Genomic DNA, 18,357 nt, shown 5'->3' on the forward strand with positions numbered 1-18,357 from the left:
CGGATTTGATTCTGAGTGAGATGGGAAGCCGTTGGAAGGTTTGCGCAGGCCAAGGCTGCAACCTTACGTGCGTCTTACAAAGAATCACCCTGGCTTCTGGTGGAAAGAACAGTGCAGAGGCGCCAGCACGGGAAAAGGAGCCCAGGCTGTTGTAATCGTATGACTGTGGGGTGCTGGTGGCCTGGGCCATGGCGGAAGAGGTGGTGCTGGCGCAGAAGTGGCTGGACTCAGGAAGCATGGCGGGGGTGGCATCTCTAGGACTCGGGAGCGGGCGGGAGTGGATGCCGTACAGTAAGCCCAAGACCCTGGGACAGGGGTGAGCCCAGCCAGTCCCAGCCCGGCCTTCAGCTCCTTCCGAGGCTTGCTCTCAACCTGGTGTGACTTGGAATTTGGACGCCTCACGAGCAGCAGCTCTGGTCCTCCAGGCAGGCGGGGGAGGCCCTGGCCACCCTTACCTTTGGCTCTGTGGTCTTCCTCCTTGGGGCACTTGCCCCCTTCCCACCACTTGCGCTTCAGAATTTCCAGACGGTTGTTCTCCTGCAACTGGAGAATGGCCAGGTCAAACTCGTCCCGGAAGACGGAGCCTGTGGGTCACAGGAGAGCCCGGAACACAGGACGTGAGCGCCCCCGTCTGCATCTCTCTGCTCCCTCCCAGGCAAACCTCCCTGCCACCCTGTCCACGTAACATAGGAGGGGAGGGACAGGGGTCCCCCCGCAGGAGCACGGCTCTCTACTGGCCCAGACTGCGGACTCTCCGCACCATGCAGGGCACCAGGCGTTTCTACTTTCCTTCTCTCCACGCTGACTGGCACGCCCAGCCCACGGCCAAGACCCCAGCATGGGTCAAGTGACAGCCTTCCGGGCAGCTGTGCTGCCCACCTCCCCACCCAGGCGCCAACACTTTCTACCTGGGTGAACCCACCTCCCCACCAGCACGCGGGAAGCTGGTTGCCAAGCTCCCGGTCCGCCTGCCCCTGGGAGGCCGAGGAGGGAAATCTTCTGTGACACAAACCTCGCAATCAGTTGCCTATTTTCTACTTTATTGAAATTAGTTTCTCTGCCATTTGTAACTCTCACTACATTACACCCGACAACTGTTTACCCGGAGTGGCCACCAATAAGAAAAGGGCCACCCAGAGCGAGGTGGAAGCTTCCTCTCCTCCATCTGTGTGGAGAATCGGTCTGGGGCACACCCTTTCCCGCACAGCTGCCTGCTGGGTGCCCCAGAACCCCTGACCCCGTCCACTCCGTTTACATCGCTCCTCTCTCCCTCCTCAGACAGAAGGCTCTGTTGAGTGCAATTCTTTTTAAATTTTTCGTATGGGGTATGGTCAAGGAGTTTGGCTCTGGAATGTAGGTTTAATCACAAAAACAGGCTTAAATGAAACCGTGGAAAGCTCGATGCCCCAGCACAGGCTAAGGCCTGAAATTATTAAGAAAAATCATTAAGAAAAAGCTGCCAGGAGGCTGGAAGTGAACTAAGCTGCCCAGTTTTCTTGTCCAAGCTCTGTAAAGGCCTGATGTGGACAGACGCCCCAGGGAAAGGGGCTTTGTTGCAGGATACAGGCAAAAGCTGGAACAAATAGATTCCTGCTCTCAAACTTTCACGCACACAGGAATCCCCTGGGGATCTTGTCGACCTGCAGACTCTAATTCAGTGGGTCTGCGGGTGGGGGCTGAGATTTTGCATTTCTCACAAGTTCTAAGGCAGTGCCCTGCCGCTGGGCCATGGGCTGCACTTTGACAGGTAAGGAACTAGATCAGCTCCCAGATCTCTTAGCACTCTAACAGCCCATGACTCCATAGATAGAACCTTCCCTGCTCCAGATGCAACTACCCTTGGGCATTCAAACCCCAGGCCTGCAGCGCTGAATGTGATCTGGGTGAATGCCAGCAGCACCTCATATATTATATAGCAGGTGCTTACCACACATTTGAAGTGAATGGCTACTGGACCTAACAGATGGTGTTAGGTAGTGAGACTAATGACTATTCCAGGTTTAGAGACAAGTATCCAGCCAATAAGGCATTTCAAGCAGTTTTCGAGGCATTTTCAACCCAATCTCAATAGCACACCAAGGGCCCCATGAAAGGATTATTCTGCTTACTCCGTGTTTGCCCACTTAGCTCCTAAGCTACCCGACTAATTTTCCATCTCATTCCTTGTCCTGTTTCTCGTCATCTTCCTGGGTCTAACCACACTGCTTATTCCATAGTTACACCCTTACTTTCCACTTAAGAAGGACACACATGCTCGTCTTTCCTGGACCTAAATTCTGTCCCATCGATCGACTATGCAATGCTCTTCCCAGGCTGATCTAAGAACCTGGGCTAACCCATAGCTCACCTTCCCCATCTATCCTGTCCTGTCGAGCTGGTGGACCCGTTTGGCAACACGGTCTGAGAGGTGAAATGCTGGATTTGGAGATAGGCCCCCTAGGCTCAAGCACAGCTTTTCTCTCCACTTATTCTGTGACCTTGGACAAGTAACTTATCAGCTCTGAACCTCAGTTCTCTCCTCTAGAATGGGAAGAACCACATCTCCCCTGCAGGTGGGAGAAGACTAAGATAACACATATGGAAACAGCATCACCTCAGACACAGAACCAATGCATTTGCCTCCCCTTTTCCTTGGTTACTGATGAGAATTAGAGTCAGTCTGCTTTACACCAACTCTACAGGTCTGTGCCATGAAAACTTTTGAAGCACTTGACAGTTCAGTTAACTTGATTAAATTGCTAGAGTATTTCCAGGTGCACCTTAGGTTCATTTTGTGCTTCCCTCCACCATCTTGAAACACAACGTCAACCAGTAAATTTCTCAAAGGGGCCCATAATCTGTATTATTAATGAAATCAATGAAATATGATGCTAAGTGGAGAGGGTATGCAGGTGCCCTGAGTGAGGCTTCCGGTTTACAGAACTACTAGGGTCAGAAATGACAGAGTTCAAGAGTGAACCATATTATCGCCTATATTCAGTGGCTTGGTTTCTGATCAGTCTTGAAGAAGTCATCTGCTTTTATCAAATAACAGAGGGAACATTGGAAAATGTGGGGAGGGCACTAATGTTGCCCCTAACAGGCTAAGTGTGATGAAACACTGTGGTGAGGCCAGATTATTCAGTTTAACCTTTGTAACGACCCTCTGAGGTACATGTTAGAAACCTGAATTTAAAAATGCGATAATTGAGACTCTGAGAGGTTAACTAACCTATCCAAGGCCCCACAGCCAGGAAGCAGGGTGCATTCCCAGATCTACCTGACTCCATCCCATGCCCTTCACATGACACAGGTATAAGTGAGGCCTATAATTTATAGAGCTCTGAGTTAGGTACCGATCAAGAGAAGGGGTGTGACACTACTATATATACAATAGATAACCAACAAGGACCTACTGTATAGCACAGGGGACTATACTCAATATTTTGTAATAACCTGTAAGGGAAAAGAATCTGAAAAAGAATAGATATACACCTGAAACACTTTCCTGAAACTAACTTACACCTGAAACTAACACAACATCGTAAATCAACTACACTTCCAAAAACAAAAAGGGAGAGAAGTGGTGTGTAACATACCAACAAAGATGCACATCCTGTGTATCAGTTTCCCCACATGAGATGATTTCCTCCATTCCTGCTTCTTCCCCCGCTGCTTGGTTTCAGGACAACCTTGCATGAGGACAGACTTGGACAAGGACAGCCCTATACAATGTGGCTCTCCATGGTGTGTGTGGGAAGGGTACATGTCTGAAACACTGGGGGACATTTCCAGACCTCCTCCACAGTCACAGAGTCACAAACATGCTCCCCCCCACCTTCTGATAGAGGAACCATCAGCAGGGGAAGGCCTAAAGCAGGGATATTCTTTACAAGGCACAGCTGGGATACCTTTCTGGAAGCCAAGCATCTCTACCTTCCTATAACAAACCGACGGCGCAGTCAGCAAGGTGAATGCCAGAGCTTTCCTGCCCACTCTCAGCTCCCTGCTCTGACCCAGAGCAGATGGACCAGTGAGATCCACAGATGATGTGAAAGCCACCTCCTCCGATCACATCAGTCCCCTTTCGTAGTAAACCTGTCACCAGGGACACTAATAGCAAAATTAATTCACTTGAGTCCTACCATCTCTTCCATCTCCTTTCCACTGCTAGTAGAGATGGCGGACATCAGAGAAATGGCCAAAGGGCAGGACTCGATGCTTTCACTGCCCAGGGCCTGGGTTCAATCCCTGGTTGGGGAACTCAGATCTCACAAGCTAGCTGTGTGGTGTGGTAAAAAAAAAAAAAAAGAATACACCAAGGGCATCCATGTGCCCTTTAATAATTAATCTATTAATAACTAATCAATTAGCCCTTCCATAATTAAGGGCCTGGGTTCAATCCCTGGTTGGGGAACTCAGATCTCACAAGCTAGCTGTGTGGTGTGGCAAAAAAAAAAAAAAAATACACCAAGGGCACCCATGTGTCCTTTAATAATTCATCTATCAATAACTAATCAGTTAGCCCTTCCATAATTAAGGACTGGGTACTAATCTCTGAGGACTTGGAAGGATGTGGATTGGCTTTTTTTTAAAACCTTAAGAATGCCCATCTCAAGTCCCTGTGAACCTGGTTCTAGAAACAGGGGCTGTCGACTTCAAGGCTGCATTCGACCGTTTGCACTACCCGGAGCCTGCCTGGGCGGAGCTACCCGAAGAGGCTGTTCCTCTCCCGCATACCGACTGGCATGCCAATCCCATAGCCCTTGGTGTCCAGCAGGCCCCCAATCTGAGTGAGGTTGCAGTTGCGCTGCCGATAGTACTCGTTCATGGTGGATTCCAGAAGGAAGGCGTAGTTGGAATTCAACACCCTGGCGATCCCCTCCTCCGTGCTCTTCACGAACACACTCGGCTGCTTGGAGTACATGTAATTCCACATGCGCTGGTAGGTCTGATAGCGGGAATTCTGGGAAAAGAACGCAGGGAAGCAGGTTGAGGAAAGAGAAAGGAGATGGTGGCCTGGAGAGGGAGGGCATCCAAGCGGCCCCTAAAATTCTGGCCCTTCTGCTACCCAGTCCCCTCCTTATACTCAAGAACCCGTTCCCTTTCACCTCACAACGTCACTGCTGAAAGGCAGGTGGAGAGGGTTGTGCCTCTGATACCTTTTACAAAGACAAAGAAGGAACAGGGTCTGAAGGTGTGTAAACTCCGCCTACTGCTTCGATCATTGGTTCTGCTTCATCCACCCATCTTCCGTTGCCAACCTCCATGTCCTGACCAAAGTGAGAATGGAAATTCTGGCTGTGTCCTCTACTGTCCTTCAGTGCAGAGGCAGCAAACTCAGGTTCATTCTGGACTTTTAAGAGACGTCATCTGAAGGAGCAGTGCCGGCTCTTCTCTATCAACCCTAAACTAATCTGTCAATCACATATCCAATGTTGGCTTCTAGTTTACAAATGATAACAAGACTGAGAGAATTCTGGGGGTCTAGCCAAACCCTGTGTCTGCATGATGTCTTCACTGGTCCCTGTGCCAGTACCCCTGAGACTTGCATGGGAAACAGAAAACGGAAGGCCTTGGACTTGTTTAGTGTGATAATGAACTTCTTGGGTCACAGGTTGGATAGACACTCACTGACTCCAGGGGAATCTGCTTCCCTAGAGAGCCTGAAGCAAATGCAAACTACTCCTATGCCTGGCCCGGCTCTGCCTGCCTTGGTAGCCTGCCAGCTGACACACCATTGTGGCAGGGCCGGCTCCTGAGCCTTGCAAGGGAACCTCGGAGAAGCCAAAAGGGTCCTGATCTGAGATCTATCTAGTCTGGGATCAATGAAACCAGCTCGGCTTAATCTAAATTTCCTTACACGTTAGTCATTTGTGTATTACTCCAATCTTGCTTTGTCTAGGCACTACTTATAAAATGTAGCCTACTTAAAAAATTTAAATGCATATGTTAGCCTCATCTTGTGCAGAAATATAAATAAAAGTACAGGTTAGAGTCACTGCATATTTTTTTCTAATACTCATTACAATAAATATGAAACCACTGCAATTAAAAAATAGCTCTACCACTAAAATCATCTCAAGTAGCACTAACCATTCATGTATAACACTTTGGGACAAGGCTGATATTAACCCAAGTGCTTTGGGGACCTGGTTCCATGGGTATTTGGGGGAGCAGGGGAAAAATGAGCCCCATGAGAACCTCCAAACTAGGTGTTCAAAAGGGATGATGGGATGAGGCAAGATGTTTTTATCTCCAGTGGACAAACATCTCAACTTTATTCTGCCCGATTCCTGATGTTGGTGAGCAACCATATGGGTTTACTTGGAAGAAGGTCATGCTGGAGCCTCCGTGAATCGTGCCATACTCAATGGCGGTCTGGTCAGCCAGGTCATCCACCGACTCAATGGGCACATCCATGCGCTGCACGGTCAGGAAGGCTGCCAGGTTGGCCGTGTAGGATGAGATGATGATCAGCGTGAATGCCCACCTATGTAGGATAAGACCAAGACGTCATCATTGCCGGGGCAGCCCAGGAGTCTTAAACCCCCTCCCCAGTCCTGCTGCGACACGGGAGAGACCAGGTGGCCCTCTTCTGAGGGGCTTAGTGGGGGAAGAGAGAGGAGGCAGGGCATTTGATGGCAACAGAAACGAACAGCTTGGGAGGGTGGCCTAGAAGAAGACAGTGGTTTTCTTTCTCTTATTTCCTAAAGGAGGCGATTACTGGGTTTCTACTCAAAAGAAGGGTGTCCATGAACATGAGACAGCTTGAGAGATGGTGAGTAATTAGCTAGTGAATGAGCTAAGGGTGCCAGCCCTGGAGGCTCTGTTCAGAGCTAGACCTGGGATGCCTCCCGCAGCCCCGTCATGACGCAGCCGACATTCAGAGCAGCATCGCCATGTACTGAGCACCTACTGTGAGCCACACCCACTATCTCCTGTACTCCCTACAACTCAGGGAGGTGAAAATCTTATCCTGATTTTACAGAAGAGAAAACCGAGGCTCAGAGAAGCAAAGTCATGTGGCCAAGTGCCTGAGAAATTTGTATTCTAGAACCAGTTCTACAAATTGTAACAGCAGAAACTCTTCAAGATGAACTGGTGAAAAGCACCTTCAGACTGCTGAGAAGTTGGAATTAGAAAATGCTTTTAGGGCTTCCCTGGTGGCGCAGTGGTTGGGAGTCCGCCTGCCGATGCGGGGGACACGGGTTCGTGCCCCGAGCCGGGAGGATCCCACATGCCGCGGAGCGGCTGGGCCCGTGAGCCATGGCCACTGGGCCTGCGCATCCGGAGCCTGTGCTCCGCGGCGGGAGGGGCCACAACAGTGAGAGGCCCACGTATGGGAAAAAAAAAAAAAAAATGCTTTTACAATGGTCATGCTATTTCAGAATGGAAGGTTGTTTTATTGGGCAGATCGGACTTATTTAAAATTAGAGTAGTTTTGCAACTCAGGCAGCATACATGCTAAAGTCATTAAAACCAGTTTGCTCACTTAAGTAGGTTAAACAAGACTCCTACCATCTGGTCAGCAGTATGGATCTGCTTCCTAATTCATTTGTTTATAGGGGTTCAAAGATATATGTAAGCACAACTGAGGTTGGATAATCGCCAAATTCTGAATCAGTGGAGTCTGAATTAATGAGGCTTCACTCGTTATGAAGACATTGCCAACCAAGGCATAGTGTTTGCCAGGGGCTGCAGCAGCCGGCAGCTTCCAGGTGGATTTCCAAGAGCAGGAAGTCCCATGGTCCCCTTTGCCACGTGTCCAAGAATTCCTTCAGGCTGCCTCCCAGGAGTGAAGGAACAGGGGCATCCATCAACTTGATGGGCGCATCCACACGCGCCAGATCACCAGTAAGGGATCTGGTTTTAGTTCTGGCTTTGTCCAGTTCCACCTGTGAGACCTTGGGGAAAAGCCACACACTTCCTCTGAGCTCGTTTGCTTGTCTAATAAATGGGGGATACTAATGTCTGGTCCACCTGTCTTTGGAGTGTTGTGAGATCAGGTGAGATAATATGTCATTAGTGACTAATAATCTGTAAAGGATGACATGAGTGTGAGATACAGAGACATGTAGAGATGCAATGAAAATCATTTGCCCACCTTTCCTACTTGTGACCTGTAAGGGCCAGGAGTCCCTCCATCTGCAAAACCTGTTCTCCTTGCTCCTGCCTGGGCTCTTACACTCTCTTGGAAGTTGTTTCTCATGAGTTTCCCCCAGAGGAGGCTGGGGTGGTGGTGGTGAGTGGTCCCCAGGTGGAGGCGTGCATTCGGAAGCTGCTCTACCACACTGTCACGGGTTAATGAGCTCTGGGTGTGGACAGGACCTCAGAGCTGGCTGGGGAGCTTCCCCCAGCCCCATGGCTACACTCTGGCCTCCGTTCCTCCCTGGGCAGCCACGTGGCTGCTTTTGCCACTGGTCACAAAGGACGGGTCAGAGAGAGTAAGGAGCTCATTGCAAGCCCGTCACCTTTGCTGACAAAGCAAATCATGCCCACTCTCCGTCCAGAGGGGCCAGTGGAGGCTTGCTCCTGGGTGAAAGGGGCATTATCATTGTGAAGCTGGCATTCTCGGCAACGTGGCATTTTCCGTTGCTTGCTCTGGGTGAGGGTGCCACGGTAGGCCACGATGGCCCTGTTTTCTGACCTCCCACTCCCCAGGGAGCCAACCTAACTGAGGCCCTGATTTTATAACCAAGAATTCCAAGAGGCAGAGGGGTGCACCAACACCCCTGGGTCGGGCTGGGAAGGGCGGAGCCTCGCTTCCACAGACGCTCTGGAGCAGCGTAACCGAGCCACCTGGGGCCAGCTATTTACAGCCTGCAGGACAGGTGGTTCCCCTCAGCACCCGGGCAGACTTTCGCTGGAGCAGGGAATTCCTGGGGGTGGGAGCTGACAGGTGGAGGCAGCAGGCAATGGAGCCCTATGTGCAGCACATGGGAACAAGCACCTCTGGAAGGAAAAGCCCAAGCAGAATGGGATCAGAATCTGCCTCTGACCTCTCATCTGTGGGTTTCTGCCCAGATTTCCTGGATTTTGAGGGAGCTCTGTGGCTGTGCCTGACAAGACCATCCTTTCTGCCAGGGAACGCGAGACCCAGCTCTCCACAGTGCTCCGCTCAGTGACTCCTGGGCACAACCTGATAATGGGTGAGCACCTTGCCCCAAGGCTTTAAATCCTTCTGTATCAGTCCCAGCTGTGTTCCCACCTGCCGATGAGCCCCAGTCCAGTGGCTCCTAGGTAACTGTCCAGGTCCCGCACTGTCCCCAGCACCCATGCCCCTTTCCTTTTCCTCTGGCTTACACGGGCTGAGAAGGAGAGGAGCGAATGAAGGTTGTAAGTCCTATAAGCTGTGACGCCAAACCTGACAGTGGGTTTTTAAGTGAGGATGGGAAACTTGCCTTTCAACACTACATCGGTATTTCATTTCCCCCCATAATGGCCTAATAGCAATGATTAGTCCAAACATTTATGTAGCACTTCCAAATTTTCAGAGAACTTTCCCACACATTAAATCATTCCACCATGTTCCTTTTGCCCTGCCAAGAGGAGAAGAGAGCTCCAGGAAGAGGCTGGCTGACTGTCCGTGTAGACCATGATGGCAACTTGCTCCCTGAGGTCCTGTCCAACTCCGAGCTACTAACAGCTTGCGTTTTCCCACACCTGCTAAGGTGGACAGGTCCGGCAGGCCCCCAGAGCCAGGTGCAGAGGGGCAAAGCTCCAGAAAGCTGCTGGAGGGGGCGTGGGCTTGGATTTCTCCCGCAGGGACGTCCTGCTACATGCTTACATTTGCATAAATCTGCATATGTGTTCACAGGCCCTGCCTCTCAACCTCTGGTCGTTTTCAGGTCAGGAAGTTATAACTGCTTTGCTGTGGGCCGTCAAGGCATTTTCTCACTCGGTCTCCTTTCCTGCCTTGGCTCCCCTCTGCATCTAGACCTCCAAGGCAGAGAACAGAGAAGGAGAAAAGATGGCACAAAGCGTACCCAGCCACTGCCCCCAAACCCTCTGAGCTGGCAGAGGCTGTCCTAGGGCAGAGCTGAGGTTCCTGCCTACCGGAAGCTGGATCAGGGCTCATCGGAGGACCCAGGATCTTACCAGACGCCACTGACGCAGCGGGTGGATAAGGCGCGAGGCGCGATGGTGGAGCCCTGCTGCATGAAGCCCCCGACCGGAAACCAGAGGCTGTTGCCGAGGGAGTACTGATTCACCAGGAGGTTGCACCGGCCCTGGGCACACGGGTGGGGTGTGTACCACTCGTAGGGCGTCAACCTGTGAAAGAAAGGGACACATACCAGTGCTGCGGAGGGTGGGCGTGAAGGAAGGGGTGCTGAGGGTGTGAGGGCGCTCCCCTGCCTGGCCTTGCCCCGAGACCTTGGTAGCTGGCCTGTGGCCTTGGCTAAGCCCCTCCCCTCTAAGGGACTTGGGTGTTTCCCCTGAAAAATGAGAAAGCTGGACTATGTTGGCAGTTTTGGAACTGTTTTTCTTTAATCAAAGAAACATTTTAATTTTTTCAAAATAAATCAAGTCACAGAATAGACGGCTGGGAATTGCTTGTTCTGCCTCCTTCAGTTCCCCAAAGTGACCAAAGAGAGACCCTACAGCCCCACGGAGCCATGGCTTGAAAGCCGTCGGCCTAGAGTAGTAATTCTCAAACTTTAACTGACAACAGAAACACCAAGAGGGCTTGGGAGAGCACAGATCACGGCAAAAGCGTCTGATTCGGTACATCGGGTTGAGGTCTAGAATCTGCAAGTGCCTAGCTGATGTGGATGCCACTGGTCCAGGGACCACACTTTGTGAACCACTGGCCCAGATGGTCCCTCAGGCTCAGGCCCTGGTTCTCAACACTCTCTGTGTTTCAGACTCACCTGGGAGCTTTTTTTTTTTTTTTTGCGGTACACGAGCCTCTCACTGTTGTGGCCTCTCCCGTTGTGGAGCACAGACTCCGGACGCGCAGGCTCAGCAGCCATGGCTCACGGGCCCACATGGATCTTCCCGGACCGGGGCACGAACCTGTGTCCCCTGCAGCGGCAGGCAGACTCAACCACTGCGCCACCAGGGAAGCCCTGGGAACTTTTGAAATAATGCCAATACCTGGATTCCACACCCAGGGGTTCTGATTTAATTTGTCCAGGTAAGGCCTGGATATCAGCATTTTTAGGGCTCCCCAGCTGAGCATGATGGGCACACGGGGCTGAGAAGGGTGGCGCTCCCTCCCGCTGTTGCTCGCAGCCTCACGCTGGCCTCTCTCTCCCAGCGGTACCTCTAATGCCCTTTCTTCCTGCCCACCAGACACATGCTCTCCCTCTTCCGCCCCAGCCTGTCTCCCACACAAAGCCTTCCAGCTCTGATGTGAGAGACGCGTCTGGGCGTGTGCTGAGCAGAGCAGGGCAGGTCTGCCTCTTCACAGGGTGTTACCATCATCCCCGGCCTTCCCTTCAGCCTAGAGCGCATGTGCCGTGCTGCAGGGCTGGCCCACATTCCCATCGCTGCTGCCTGTTCCCGAATACGAGGCCAATGTGCCATCGCTGGCCCCTGGCCCAAGATGTGCCCCTCCTCTTCGTGGCCTGCGGGGCCGGCTTGTACCCGTGGTGCCTCCTCGGTGGTTCCCAAGCCTACGGGCCATTGGAAGTGAGCTTCAAAAATACAGATTTCCAGGCCTCATCCCTAGAGATTTGGAGACGATCAGACATAGAAATTCAAGTTTTTTAAAGCTCCTTGTGTGACTGTGGTATCAGCTGGCTTGGGAACGGCTGCCTTAGAGCAGTGGTTTTCAAATATCTTTTCACCTCTAAAATCTTACCCGGAAGTACAATATATAAGAGAAAAGCGGAGCTGGTCTGAATGAAGACGGGCTGAGGTCCCAGAGCTCTGGCTGTCCAGCCTCTTCACACCGCCCCTCCACGTCTCTGTAAACTTCCAGGAGCCTCCACGCTCGGGGAACCCTGTCTGAAAGCCACTACCTTGGGCCAGATTACCCTACGCTCAGATATTACGTATATAGGATATTATAGATATATGTATATATAGGATGTATGATCAGACCTTTTGTACAGTTTCTTCTTGGTTAATCTTTTTGTTAATTCTGGATCCTAGGGGGCAGTGTGTGCATGTGTGTGTGTGTTTGTGTGTGTGTGTGTTTGTGTGTATGTGTAGGGCAGAGAAGAGGGGCTGTTTAAGCCCCCAGGGCTGATTGAAAAGCTTCAGGCTGTGGCAGGGGTGGTGAAGCAGCCATGTGTGTGTGTGTGTGTGTGTGTGTGTGCGCGCGCGCGTGTGTGTGTGTCTGGTAAGCAAGCCCTAAGACCATTTGCAGGCCTCCGAGGTCACCTGAGAGCCATGGCTTACTACACACAGGGGCTCAATCAAAGGGAGCAAGAGCGAACTGCAGGGCAGCGGAGACAGGACTCAGGCAGACAGTTCCGTTTGAGCAGCCGCAGGCAGTGCGGCCAAGTGCAGAGGGGAAGCCTCGCCAGTCGACACGGACGACAGATACTTGACAGTGGCAATGCCTACAGGCCCGGGGTGGGGGGCGGTGGCGCCCGAGTGCCAAAGCATCAGCAGCCTTTGAAGACGACCAGGTTGTAAGCAAGGCCTTTCCCTGTTTGGTTGGATCTCATGGGCCAGGGAGGACTTCCTGAACTTGGCTTTGATCTCCAATGGAAGAGGCTCAGACTGAGTGATTCAATGCCTCTCGGGCAGGCTGGGAACTGCCCCGGGGTTTGGAACCCCGCAGTTCCTTGAGGCTCCATCTTCTAACCGGAGGGAGCACAGTCTCCCCTCAAGCACTGAATAGACATGCTCTTGGGGAAGACCCCACCCCAGAGAGGTGGAATGTTCACTACAGAATCATCGGGCCCTGCTACTGTGGCCCCGAGGCAAAGGAGACCGCTGGACCAGAGCCACTGTCAGTCCTTTAGAAGCTCCTCCAGGGTGGTGAGCTGAGCGCTGGGTGGGAATCGGGGATCTGAGTGAATGACCCTGAGCCACAAGAGCTTGTTCTGCTTCTGGAGAGTCAGCTGGCTCTCCTGAAGCCCAGGCTGGTCCAACCGAGCCTCAGAGAGAAACAACCCTCTCTGTGCCTCTTGCTGGGATGCTCCTCGGCTTCTTCCGTAGGCCCAGGGACAGTCTCTGGTTTCCGGGGGTGGGGGCAGGGGTGCTGGTTCTCTCCCCAGCCCCTGATCTGGACCATTTGTCTCAACTCAGCACTGCTTGCCAATGCTTCTGTCCTGCCCCCCTGCTGTCAGCCGCCCTCCACAGTCCCCATTCAACAAGGCAGCTGTGTTTTTACAGACAGACTCGGGCTGGGGAAGGGCCAGGCCCTCTGCAGAGGAGGCCTCCCTCGCCTGTGCCACCGAGGCCTCCAGTCCCCCACTCCAGATTTGCAGGCTCTGCTTCTTGTCATTCAGCACTTTGTAGCAGATCCTGGCAAGGACGGATGCCAGGGCTGCCAAAGGCTCGGAACTTAATCAGAGTGATCTTCCTGCCACCTTCCTCCCCTCCTCTCTCTCCCAAAGCTCCTACACAAGCAGGCGGGCTGGAGACTGGGGAACGAGAGGGGTAAGAGGCAGGGGCGCAGAAGCAAATTCGGACAAGCTCGCCTGTCTTCTTTGCACATAGTAGGGGATGTGGGCAAAGACGGATGGATGGGCAGTGCCAGGTCAACAGCTGGGCAGAGTGGTTCAGGTCCTGAGTCCCTCTCCCGTCCCTCTGGTTTGGCACCAAGGGCTTCTCAACCCACCGTTCTGCGGCTCCCCACCCCCTCCCATGCAGTTCCCAGAGGTGGACACGAGGTGGCGGTGTGAGGACAGGGAAGGGGAGAGGAGAGTACCGAGCCACTAGGAAGAGGACGCAGCTGACGGCCAGATAGGCTAGAAGCATGAAGAGCCAGACACCAGGAGAAAAAGGGTCCAGGAAGGAGAAATAGCCGGGTCTGCGGCCCTGGAAATGGAAATAAAAACAAGATTCACCGTCTACATTCAGTCTGCATGGCCCTTGGGAAGGGCAGCGCAGGGCAGAGGGGATGGTGACCTGGGTCTGGCCCCAGATTGCATTGCCTTGGGTTATTGGTTTAAATGACACAGGGCTGAAGGTGTAGAGGGGGCTGCTCTGAAACACTTACCCAGCCCTGATCTCAGAAGATGAAACAAAAGAACAGCCGGGGGCCCTCGTTACTTCCTAGGATGAAGGAGGCTCTGTGCTGGGCAAGCAGAACAGCCCTCAGTGCCCCTTATGTGCTGTCCCCACATCCTCCAGGGGCAGTGTGTTTGGGCTCTGAAGCATTTTTGAACTGTTGATGTCTGCGGTGGTGGATGGAACGCTAGCCCCCCACTCAGACACTCACCTCTTTTTCGTGAGGATGCTAATATGACAGGCATCCTTGGTTTATTTGTTTGCAGTGTGATCTCACGCGCAGTGAGACCTTCTCAAACCAGTGCTGTGAGGCCCAGATTCTTATTTTCATTGTATTAGGGAAGAAATCAAAGCCCAGGGCACTCGAGAGATGTGTCCAAGGTTATAGGGCTAATCAGTAGAAGAGCTGGGACTCAAATGCACGCTTCCTGACACAAAGCCCAGGGCTGGTACCATGATGCTGTGGGAAAAATGTTTGTCCCCAGCACAGGGACGTGCTTGACTAGAGTCATGGGAGCCAAAGGATGGAGCCAGGAACAGAGAGCTGAGGACCAAGCTCCAGGGCATTTTCTGTAGGAAAGTGAGATAGAATGAGAAGGAAGGAGCTCCAGAACCTGGTCCCAGTCTTCAGCTGTGTGGTCTCCGGCAAGTGCACACCCCCCTTCAGCCTCCGTTGGAGCTGGACTAGATCAAAGGTGACACTCTGGTGACCTGCAGCCCACAGACAACTTGTTTGTTTACCTGCAGTGCTTACCCATTTTGATTAACTGCCAACATTAAATGATTGGGAGATTTCACATAAAAATCCAGATTTCTGGCTTAAAAAATGGGCGATCTGGCAACACTGGGCCTAATTCTCAACCAGCTGGAGCTGAGTGGCGGCTGCCCAGTCAAGACAGGGCCCCTTTCTGCAGCTCCCCACGGCTGCCTTGGTCTTGCATCAGGCTTACTTCTCCCATTTACTATGAAACCGCTGGACTAGATGCTCCCTAAAGACCATTCTAAATTGAAAATGATATGATTTTATGATTCCAGGAATCTAGGAAGTCCATGGATAGGGCAGAAAATCAGTATTAAGCTCAGGGGTTCTACAAACATGTAAACTTTCAAGCTCAAGTGTATATGAGTCACAGCACAGCCTACCGTCACTAACAAGGTATATGTCACTTTTATACTGGGGTCCCCAGAAACACAAAGGGCAGCTGCCTATGCCAGTACTGATCTCAACCAGCTTTCTGGGCTTTCGTTATCCAAGGACAGCCAGACCGTGGAGCCCATGCTGAGAAACTCTGGGTAACAATAGCTCTCCCAATGCAGCATCTAAGGTGCGGGGGAGACAACGCTGCATGGTCCCCTTGTATTCGAACAGCTCCAGTCGTGGGTGATTTTCCACTTCTCTTCTGGTGGGCTTTCCATCCCTTCCCAGAAAGCCAGTAGGCAAATTCCCAAAGCACTTGGGAGTACAGTTTCTACACTCCCATCTGGGGACACAGTCCGGAGGGTACAGAGTGAAGAAGTCAAAGCTTATCCTCTGCCAATGGGGCACCTGTTCTTGGGCCCTTCATCAGTGTGACAGTGACCCCTTGGGTGGTCTGTCTGAAACTGGTTTTCTCTCCCAATAAGGCTGAGACCAGGGAACTGCCCTCTGATGCCAATTGCAAGTACTCTGCCTTATGTGCATTCATGCTTGAGTTGCACAGAACACTCAGGTGATTGACTGGGAAAATAAAACAACTTGAGGGACAAAGCCCAGTAAGCAAGGGAACAGGAGAGAAATGGGGAGTGGGCCCTTTAAGTATGTCTGGTCCTATCACTATGTAAATTCTCTAACAGGAAGAAGGACTCAAGAGCAGCAGAGTTAGTCATTCTTGTGTCCATCACGGGCTAACCATGTCTTTGTCTTCATCCTAAGAGCCAATGGCAGACAAAGGAAGACACAGAGTGAGTCCAGAAGGGGGAAGAAGGCCCTCATGGTGCATATACACCTTCTGCGCATGGGCCACTCCTGGGGTCCTTCTATCCCCCAGAGCTTCTCTGGGCAGACGGACATGAATTCTACGCCCATCGCTCATGACTATTTCACTCTGTGTCTCCCAGTTGAGAGATATCCAAGAGAAAAAAATGTTTCATTGTAGCTTTCTGAATCTGAAACCCCATTAGATGCTCGATGTCAGAAATCTATACCTGATTATATCACAACAAGTGAAATTGAGGAAAATGACAGCACTATTTAAAGCTGCCATATTTGGTTATGGGTGATAAGAAATGATGCACAGCCATGGGAAAAATTCCTGGAGACTCAAGTTATAAAACATAGAACATCACACAAACAAGGATCAAGACATAAACAGAGCTCCATTGGAAACGTATCAGTCACGTTGGCAAGGCAACATCTGATTCCACTTGTGATTGACTGACGCCAACCAGAAGAGCAAGGAATGGGCAGTCATTTGAGATTTGGGTCTGAGCTCGCACAGCCTAGGCTTGGGCTGAGCCCAAGCTGTTTTTCTGATGCCAAAGAGAAGTATGTTACTTGTAAGGCTCTGACCGCCTACCTTTTTTTTTTTTTTTCTATGCAGTTGCTTTTGACTGCTTCCTTCCCCAAAGACATCTGAGTACTGGTGCTTGGGGCAAATCAGGTGTCACATGCCACAGGCATTTCTTCCTAGTAATAGATTTTCCTTAACCCAAAGGATGTATGACGGTGATGCTCTTCTTCTGAAGAACTCAAAATGCTTCACTATGTTCTCTTGATTTCAGTACCCAGTTCTCCATATTGACAGATGGAAGAACTGCGACCCATGGAGATTAAGCGCCTTGCTCAAGTCACTGGTGATGGCTTCAATTTCTCTGGTGCTCATTTGTCAAGCTGTGCCATAGGGATGCCATGCTCTCCTTCTTTCAAATGGCAGCTGTACCGCGTCTCCCTCTCCTTTTTATCTTTGCAATTTGCTCCAATAAACTCCTTAATTAATCCCATGCCTTCTTCCCAATACCAACAGAATCCCAACCTACTCAATCTCACCCCCTTAAAGTACTCTAAACATCATTTATTTATACCCATCATCATTTATGATGATTCTGTTGCATTTATAGGCATTTGTATTGATTTATACATGTCTCTGTTGACTACAGGTTGGGCTGGTTCCTTCTGGCGAATACAACCACTTTGAAGGTAGATAACTGGTTATATATAGTCTATGCCCCAAATGTCTATGACAGATCAAGTCCTGCAGATGGGGTGGAAAATTAGATGGCACCGAAATGAAAACTGGTTCCTTGACTTTTGTACTGTCCACCTCAGAGACAATGATGCTTCAGACTGACCACATCAGAGCCAGCATCATTGATGCCATCTGATGGTGAAAGAGACTGGGCTGGTCACCAAATGATCACAATCCCTGCATGGTGAGGCCCTTTGAATGTTAGCAGTGGAGCTGTCCATGGAGCTATGAAGTGGTACTAATCTCCCCTTGCCTGTTGAAAATTCCTCTTATCCATAAAGAAAATCTGTGAACTCACTGATACTTCCTTCTCTAGGTACTAGAAGAAATGACATTATAGTAAGGAAGTAATTGCTTTCCCAGAGTCTGGAGCCAAATGCATAAGGACACCAGAGCCAGGTAATGCAGGGCAGGTAGTGAATTAAAACACAGACTCTGGAGTCAGCCCGCCCAGGATTGAATCCTGGCTGTGCCACGTACAATTATGTGTCCCTGTGCAAGTTGCTTCACCTCTCTGGGTCTCCATTTCCTCTTTTGTAACATGGGGGTAGTAATAAAACCTACCTCATGGGTTGTTTTAACACACAGTAAGTGCTATAGAAGTGTTTGCTCCCCCTCTGTCTAATGGTAGCCACGAGTGAAGGGGGTGCAGGGAGATGGTATATGACAAAAGAGGGAACTTCCTTTTATATTGACTCTCCCTCAGTGGACAAGAAATACTATTTTCTGTCCTATAGGAGCACATGCTAAAGATGCTTGGAGGGAGAATGCCGTCTGGCCACAGTTGCTTTCCATAGCTCCTAGAGTTTCCACGGGTAATAACACATAAATCATGAGGGTTCCCCCAGGGCTCTCCAGGGAAGCGATTAGGGTAATACCAGGCTCTCTTCTGGAAGGCTGGCCCTTAGAAGCTGGTGATTGCAATCTTTGGAACTCAGTTCCACCTCAGCCTTCCCCAAAAAGTCAAGACAGAGTGGCTCAGATGTGCAGCAGGTTCTGCTGTGTCTATGTAAGGGCT

At 51.1% G+C, this 18,357-nt stretch overlaps 1 protein-coding gene across 1 annotated transcript in view; it reads right to left on the bottom strand.

Moving 5' to 3' along the window:
- Positions 1 to 18,357, bottom strand: part of GRIK4 (glutamate ionotropic receptor kainate type subunit 4) — a 304,530-nt gene that overhangs the window by 17,157 nt on the left and 269,016 nt on the right. The window contains exons 13-17 of the mRNA XM_024761910.1: positions 13,814 to 13,923; positions 10,081 to 10,254; positions 6,307 to 6,472; positions 4,720 to 4,945; positions 456 to 584 (exon numbers count right to left, since the gene is read on the bottom strand). Of these exons, the coding sequence (XP_024617678.1) occupies positions 456 to 584; positions 4,720 to 4,945; positions 6,307 to 6,472; positions 10,081 to 10,254; positions 13,814 to 13,923 (805 nt within the window). The remainder of the gene's footprint in view (positions 1 to 455; positions 585 to 4,719; positions 4,946 to 6,306; positions 6,473 to 10,080; positions 10,255 to 13,813; positions 13,924 to 18,357) is intronic.

Source organism: Neophocaena asiaeorientalis, unplaced genomic scaffold (genome assembly GCF_003031525.2).
Source record: "Neophocaena asiaeorientalis asiaeorientalis breed wild unplaced genomic scaffold, Neophocaena_asiaeorientalis_V1.1 scaffold737, whole genome shotgun sequence".
Lineage (NCBI taxonomy): Eukaryota > Metazoa > Chordata > Mammalia > Artiodactyla > Phocoenidae > Neophocaena > Neophocaena asiaeorientalis.